Genomic DNA, 8129 nt, shown 5'->3' with positions numbered 1-8129 from the left:
ACTAGCAATTTCTATCAGAAGCTTTCACTTCATTCAATTCAACTTCAGAAAGATTAATGCACCCACTGAATATGTATCCCGCTACGTGTTAGATGTGCATTTTAAGCAAAAAGGCACAAAATCAATTAGAAACAGTCTACGCAAAAATGCAATACACTTAAATCATCTCTGCTGCATATAAAAGCAAACGGCAGACACAGGAAATGATCTATTCATATAGAATACTAAAGTGTAGCATTTTAGCAAGAGTTCTCAGCATGGTTATTGTGTTTGGAGTCTGTTAAAGAATTGTATGACTGTTTAGAACACTCACCCTAAGTTCCAGTCAAGTTTTTTTTTTATTTTTTTATTTAGATTACCAAAAATGATAGCTATATACTAAATAAGTAATCAAACAAACAGGGAAAAAAAAAAGAATTCTAAGATCCCATTTATACTAGCCGGTTACTGTGTTGCTTTAAGCATCTGCTTTATTTGAATCATCTGCCTAACGCACCACAACAGACCACAAATTCTGCAGTAAACAGTATCAAATCACAGCATGTTGACTTTCACTGCATTACAAAGCAGCGCTTTGGGGTTTCGATTCAAGATGCCTAATGTGCATAATCATATGGTGCAGTAACACATGTGTCACAGTGAATTGGTATGAAGGGCCCTTCAATTATATGGTTCTCTTTTGGGATTACTTTGGCTGATGACAGCACTTTGTGGAGGAGAAGTTCTTTAATTTCTATGACAAGGAGACCGGTGGTTTTGCCTTTCATCATGTATATTCTGATCCAGGCTTCACTTAAGGTAATGGAGAAGGTGTGAGGTGACTTGTATTTTTGCAGCAAGTAAGGCAAGAAAACGAATCAAGAAGCCAAAACATGGATGTGCAAGATTGCCATAGCCCATAACAAATTCATCATCTCATACTGGCGATTTCAGTAGATTGGAATTAGGTTGCTATGGGTTACTGCATTTGGCACACAACTGCCCTTTGCATGGCTTTATTTTCTAAGCCTTGCTCTTCAGGAAAATGTTAAAAAGAAACCGCTTAGCAAGTTCAGCCTGTAGAAGGATGATGAGAATTTGCCTACTGTACATACAATTTGCCAAGTTTATATTAATCTGTTAGAAGATAATAGGATACATTTACATCACAAAAAATGTTTCTTAAAAAAATATATAAAATAAAAAAAATTTGTTTCAGTTTCTGTCAAGGAAGAAGAGTTTCTCTGGAAGAAACCATTTGCAGCAATAGACAAGTGCAGATTACATAGAGACATGCTCCGCGTTCCCTTTGCTGATACGTTTCAGGGGCCCACCTTAGTTGAAACTGCTTCAGATGTTTCGGTTTGCAGGGTATGGCTGCCTACTAGAGGTTCAATATAGGGCAGCAACATCCCCCATGGTGACCAGATTGAAATTTTCTGAACAATCGTGGGTCGTGTGTAGTGTCACTGTACGCCTGATACATTGCGACCAAGTGCAGTGCATTGAATGTACAGACTGTCAGTTTACCACTTTCTGTATCAATGCTGTACAAAAAAATTACATTGAAGAGAGGACAAACAAGTTAGGGGCTGGAAGGGAAAATAGGCAATAGACCCACCTAATAGAAGTTCCTGTTCAATACACATTTCCCCTTAAACACTGAAGCTTCCACCCAAAAATGTCACTTTTCAACTTTTGAAAAACAAAATAAATTCTAGGATCTAAAGCAGGCTTCTTGTGGTGGCTCTCCAAAGGTGATTTCTTTGCTTGCAATAAAATTGTATGGAGGGAAAAAGGGATTCTTTCCAAATACTTCACATTCGGGAGCCTCGTTCTTGCAAAATCTGAAAGACAATAAAACTGAATGTTAGTGAGATGACTGGTAGTAGTCACACGTCACCTTAAGAACTTGCATTTATCAAGTCAAGGTTTAAAAAATGCTACTATTCACATGGCTAAACTACTACAAGCGGCCCTATTTTGCCTTTTTTCTGGCTCAAACAGCAGCCATTGTGAGAACTTATGTCAGAAGTAGCCAGTTCTCTGGCTTTCATGTTGACCCTCTAGAATAGATTATATACATGAAACAATTTTGTAGCTGGTGAAGTTAGAACTCATAGTCTTCATACTTCTTTATTGTCAATAGCCCATTAGTTAAAGCGACCCTATTATAATATACAATGTATATTATAGTCAATTGCCTGGACATGTTCGAAATGTACAAATAAGAATAAGATCTACACTGGATATTACCCCCCCCCCCCCCTTTTAATTTTTTTTTTTTTGTTTCTTGTTGGTTTTTTTTTTTTTTTTTTTATGTACATGTACATTTATATATACTTATTTACTTTTGTATTTGTATATTGTTTAATGTTTGAAATTCAATAAAGACTTAAAAAAAAAAAAAAAAAAAAGTTAAAGCGACCCTGTATCAGTGGCATATTAAAGGCAATGTTCACCTTTTTTCTCTAAAGTACAGCTTTCCTAAGAACCAATATACCATTTATGTAACCCTGTTGCAGAAAAGAAAATGCTGTCCCCTATGTTCTGGAGCAGGCCTCATATAACATTTATGTACCCCTGTTGCAGAAAAGAAAATGCTGTCCCTATGTTATGGAGCAGGCCTCACCTTGGCCTCTTGCTTTCTTCTATAGAAAACTCCTCCATGGCATCCTGGTATCCAGCAGAGCCTTTAGCAGAAGAAGTTCTTTAGCAGTGGAGCAGTTGAACAACGCCCCGCTTTTGCCCTTTTAGGTCATAGGAAAACCCGCTTGAACAGTGTATTCAATTTGTACCAAATTGGGCAGACCCTTGCACTACATAGTTGATTGTACAATCTCCTTTAGATCTACTATCAGATCGTACAGTATGTAGTGACCTTAAATAAAGTAGAAAAAGTGGGTGGAAATTAAAAAAAAAAAAAAAAAAAGAAAGGAAGAGGTGCTACAGTGATAAGAGCGTTGTGGTCCAGAGAGTAAAAACACCCTATTTTGTGATGCAGGTAAAGCAGTTTGCACATTTCTATAGCAGCTGCTACAAACGCACAATTTTGTATTCATTTATTTAATATTTCACATATTTATTCACATATTTATAATTAAACACCTGGCGCGTGGCATATACTAACAGTATATTCCTTACACAGGTAAAGCAGTGTATGTTGGGATATGGAGTTTCCTGGATTGTTACATGATGCTACAGGAAGTCAGGGGCTCAGGTGCATCTTTTGAAATTTTGAAAAGAAAGGGTGCAGACTCAAGGCTGACATGGACTAGTTATGTGAGAGAAGCTCAGCTTGGGCTATTTATTATGAAAATTGAAATTCTCCTTGAAAATGTGAACTTCAAAGTGACTGTGTGACCAGAAGATCATTTTTATGCAATAGGCTCCCTTTAGAAAGTGCATGAATATACTTACCTTTTCAGCAGCCCATGTTTCGGAAAGTCACAGCAACTCCACTCACCAACCGCTACAAGTATTATACACTTCCAGAAGGAATTCCTCCTACCAGCGCATAGATCACTACTAGACATGTGTCACAATTTCCAATATTAAGGCTTTGGTTTCAGATATAAAAAATAGTTAACTCCTCTTTAACCGGTTGCCGACCGCCGCACGACTATATACTGCGGCGGTCAGCCCCGGCCAGGCAGAGTGACGTAGCGGTACGTCACTAGCCTTCGCCGCTCTGGCGCGCGCGCGCGCGCACCCGCGGTCCCGCCGATGACTCGATTGGGTTCAGAACCGATCAGTCATCAGGTCCAGGCCAATCATTTTTGGTCTGGACCTGTTGATCGGTCCTGCCCAATCAGATCTCCCTCTAAGCCTGTGAAATGTAAACACAGGCTTAGAGGAGATGTGCCCTCCCCTCCCAACGGTCTTTTTGGATCCAGCGTGAGAGGAGAGCACATCTAATTGTAAGTACAGCACCAAGCACGTACATACACAGTTAGATAGGCACATTTCACCCCCGATCGCCCCCCCAATTAACCCCTACAGCACCTGACACAACACACACTATATACAGCATATAGCATATACCTATATACCTGTATAAGTGTGATTTGTGAACAGGTGTAGCCCTTGCGACCCCCCCTTTTCCACTCAAATTACCCCCCACCCCCCCCTAATAAAGATTTAACCCACTGATCCCCCCTGAACCCCCCCTGATCACCGCCGTTAACCCCTACACCCTCTGTCACATCAGCACTAATACAAACGCAATATACGGTGTTATTGTATTTTTGTATTAGTGTCATTGTGATCAGAATTAGCGCAGGCGACTAAGTTTCTGTCCCAAGAAGGTTTAGGGTCCCCGCCACCCGCCCAATAAAGATTTAAGCCCCTGACCCCCCCCCTGATCACCCCTACACCCCCTGCCATAACACACACCGTATACAGTATATAGCATTTTGCTATATACCCGTATAAGTGTGATTTGTGGTCAGGTCTAGCGCTTGCGACCCCCCTTTTTCCACTTGAATTACCCGCCACCCCCCCCCCCTAATAAAGATTTAAGCCCCTGATCCCACCTGATCCCCCCCTGATCACCGCTAGTTAACCCCTACACCCTCTGTCACATCAGCACTAATACAAACGTAATATACTGTGTTTTTGTATTTTTGTATTAGTGTCATTGTGATCAGAATTAGCGCAGGCGACTAAGTTTGTGTCCCAAGCAGGTTTAGGGTCCCCCCCACCCGCCCAATAAAGATTTAATCCCCTGATCCCCTCCTGATCACCCCTACACCCCCTGCCACAACGCACACTGTATACAGTATATAGCATTTTCTATATACCCGTATAAGTGTGACTTGTGACCAGGTTTAGCGCTTGCCACCGTTCCTTTTATCCTTAGGATACCCGCCAGTCCCTTCCAATAAAGATTTAAACCCCTGATCCCCCCCTGATCACATCCCGTTAACCCCTACACCCTCTGTCACATTAGCACTAATACACACATAATATACTGTTTTTACTGTATTTTGTATTGGTGTCATTGTGACTTGAGGTTGCGCTAGCTAGCTAGTTTCTTTCCCAAAGGAGGTTTAGGGTCCCCGCCACCCCCCCCCAGATCCCCGGCGCATAGTTTAGAAGTAACCCCTTGATCACCACACACGCACGCACGCACCTACACTTCCATTTCTAGTATAGTGTTTGAACAGATCAATATCTGATCTGATCAGAGCTATACTAGCGCCCCCATAGTTTAGGGTTCCCAAAACGCGGTGTTTGCACGATCAGCACTGATTCCGGCCAGCACCTGCGTTTAACCCTTTCACCCAGGTAAGTGTAGTAATCAATAGATTACTGTCACTTACAAAAAACACAAGACACAAAACCGCTGTGTTAGCAGAGTCAGGCCTGATCCCTGCTAGCATTAGCAGTTTTTTTGGTAGCGCTTGAAATAGTCTTCGACAACCAGGTGCTTTTATTACCTGTGAGTCGCATCACTGTACGGGTAAATTTAGTTACCAAAATGTCTAAACGTTCGTACAGTGATGAAGCTATTTACAGTATAATGTCCATGTCAGGTGAGAGCGATGGGGAAGCCTCACCGGCAGAATCAGGGTCATTATACGAACCAGATGACAGCAGCGGCTCCCTGACAGACAGCTCCGACGACAGATGGGTCCCTGTTAGACCCAGGCGTACCCGACCCCATTCTGGTGTTGTTGAAATGCAGGAATCGCAGGGTGCTCGTATGGAGCAGAGTGTGGGTACTAGTGCCGCTCATCCTTCTGGCGACCTGGCAAGCGCCAGCGGCCTAGTACAACCTGGACCTAGTACAACCAGCACTGCAGTAAGACCTGGTGACGTGGCGAGTCCCCTAAGTGCAGTTGAAGCTGGTGCGGTGGCTAGCACAAGTAGTTGCCCGCAGCCACCGCGTATTCGAAGACAGGCCCGTAGAGCCCATAGTGCCCTCCCTGATGCGCTGGCATATCCCAATTGGCAACCCACTGATTCTACAGCGCCAGTACTTCCCCCATTCACCGCCCAACCTGGAATCCACGTGGAGACAGCTGGTTTTACGCCCCTGAACTTTTTTGAGCTGTTCTTCACGGAAGATCTTTTCAGATCTATTGTGGATCAATCAAATTTATATGCTCAACAATTTATCGCCGCCAACCCAAATTCGCACCTTGCCAGACGATTCGGCTGGAATCCTATAACGGTTTCCGAATTTAAGATCTTTCTGGGCCTTTCCCTCCACATGGGCATAACTAAACAAAGTGAATTGCGGCTATATTGGTCCACTAGCCCAGCTCACCATATGCGCATGTACTCTGCCTCCATGTCCAGGGGGAGATACGAGCAAATTCTGCGATTTATGCATTTCAGCGACAATGAAATCTGTCGTCCTCGGGGAGACCCTGCATACGATCGGCTCCACAAAATTCGGCCCCTCATAGACCACTTCAATCAGCGGTTTGCAGCCTTGTTTACCCCCGAACAAGTTGTCTGCATTGACGAGTCCCTGATTAAATTTACTGGCCGTCTTGCTATCAAACAGTACCTCCCCAGCAAGCGTGCCAGATACGGGGTCAAGTTGTATAAGCTCTGTGACAGGGCCACAGGCTATACAGTTAATTTCCGTGTCTATGAGGGAAAAGATAGCACTGTGGAGCCCCCGAACTGCCCAGACTACATAGGGAGCAGCGGTAAGATTGTTTGGGACTTGGTGTCACCCTTATCCGGAAAGGGGTACCATTTGTACGTGGACAATTTTTACACAAGCGTGCCACTATTTAGTCACCTGCTTGATTTACAAATTGGCGCATGTGGCACCGTGCGACCTAATCGCCGGGGCTTCCCCCAACGGCTTGTAAATTCCCGTCTTAGTCGGGGGGCGAGAGCCTGCTTGAAAACGGACAAATTACTTGCGGTGAAGTGGAAGGATACACGGGATGTTTATGTTCTGTCCTCCCTTCACGCAGACACGACAGTCCAAATCCCTACGGCAACTGGCGTTATGGAGAAACCCCTCTGTGTCCACGAATATAACCTTAACATGGGAGGGGTGGACCTTAACGACCAGCTTTTGGCGCCGTATTTAGTTGCCCGTAAAGCCAGACGCTGGTACAAAAAAGTGTCTGTTTACCTTTTCCAATTGGCTATGCTGAACGCCTTTGTCCTATACAGGGCGTCAGGACGAACTGGACCCTTCCGGGAATTCCAGGAAGCGGTCATCCTTGCCTACCTGTACCCAGGAGGCATGCCTGCCCAACTTCCCCTTCCAGATGCAGTGAGCCGGCTGCATGAGAGGCATTTTCCTTATGCCCTCCCGAGTACCCCTACCCAAATACGACCCCAAAGACGATGTCGTGTCTGTAGCAGGCGCGGATTTAGGCGTGACACCCGTTATTATTGTCCCAAATGTCCTGACCATCCTGGTCTCTGCATCGGGGAATGTTTTGAGCGCTACCATACACTAGTGGAGTATTAGTGTAGGGTACAGCACGACACAGTGTAGGGCACATAAACACAGGGTCTCGAAGGATGTTGGATGTCCATCGACATTTTGAGAGACCCAAGCTGGAAGAGAAGATCGCAGAAGATCGCACTCCCTCCCAAATCAAGAAACAAAGGAACAGTTAGAAAGTAAAATAAAAGGATCCAAAAACTGTTGTGGTGTCAGTAATTTTATATGTCCTTCTACTCCTTCCTACTATACTTTTTTCAATGTCCTTTGTTTGTTTTTTCATTCTTTTGTGACCTGTTTCTCTTGCAGGTAATTGTCGGCTACCACGCATTGATTTTATATATTCTGACACAAACAGCGTTTGCGCTCAGCATATATGGATACCTTTGCTGATAGCAGCTGTGGTGATTTTCTGATTTCAGCACTGCAGTTAAAATCTTATTTTGGTATACGTGGATAGCGCCGTGTATACCCATCATTAAATTCAGTGGGTGGTTGTTTGGGCGGTTAATGATGAGAATCCAAAAACTTTTGTTGTGTCAGTCATTTTATATGTCCTACTCTTCCTAATGTACTTTTTTTTAATGTACTTTGTTTGTTTTTTCATTCTTTTGTGACCTGTTTCTCTTGCAGGTAATTGTCGGCTACCACGCATTGATTTTATATATTCTGACACAAACAGCGTTTGCGCTCAGCATATATGGATACCTTTGCTGATAGCAGC

At 43.6% G+C, this 8129-nt stretch overlaps 1 protein-coding gene across 2 annotated transcripts in view; it reads right to left on the bottom strand.

The window, feature by feature from the left end:
- Positions 1-761: 761 nt before the first annotated feature.
- LOC309558243 (BTB/POZ domain-containing protein KCTD5-like) overlaps positions 762-8129 on the bottom strand; it is a 123661-nt gene continuing 116293 nt past the window's right edge. For both annotated transcript variants that reach the window (XM_082261282.1, XM_082261283.1), the window contains one exon: positions 762-1826. In XM_082261282.1, the coding sequence (XP_082117408.1) occupies positions 1797-1826 (30 nt within the window). In that variant the 3' untranslated portion in view covers positions 762-1796. The remainder of the gene's footprint in view (positions 1827-8129) is intronic.

This window comes from Pelophylax lessonae, assembly GCF_965119305.1.
Source record: "Pelophylax lessonae genome assembly, chromosome: 6".
Classification (NCBI taxonomy): domain Eukaryota; kingdom Metazoa; phylum Chordata; class Amphibia; order Anura; family Ranidae; genus Pelophylax; species Pelophylax lessonae.
This window is presented reverse-complemented; position numbering and strand designations above follow the sequence as displayed.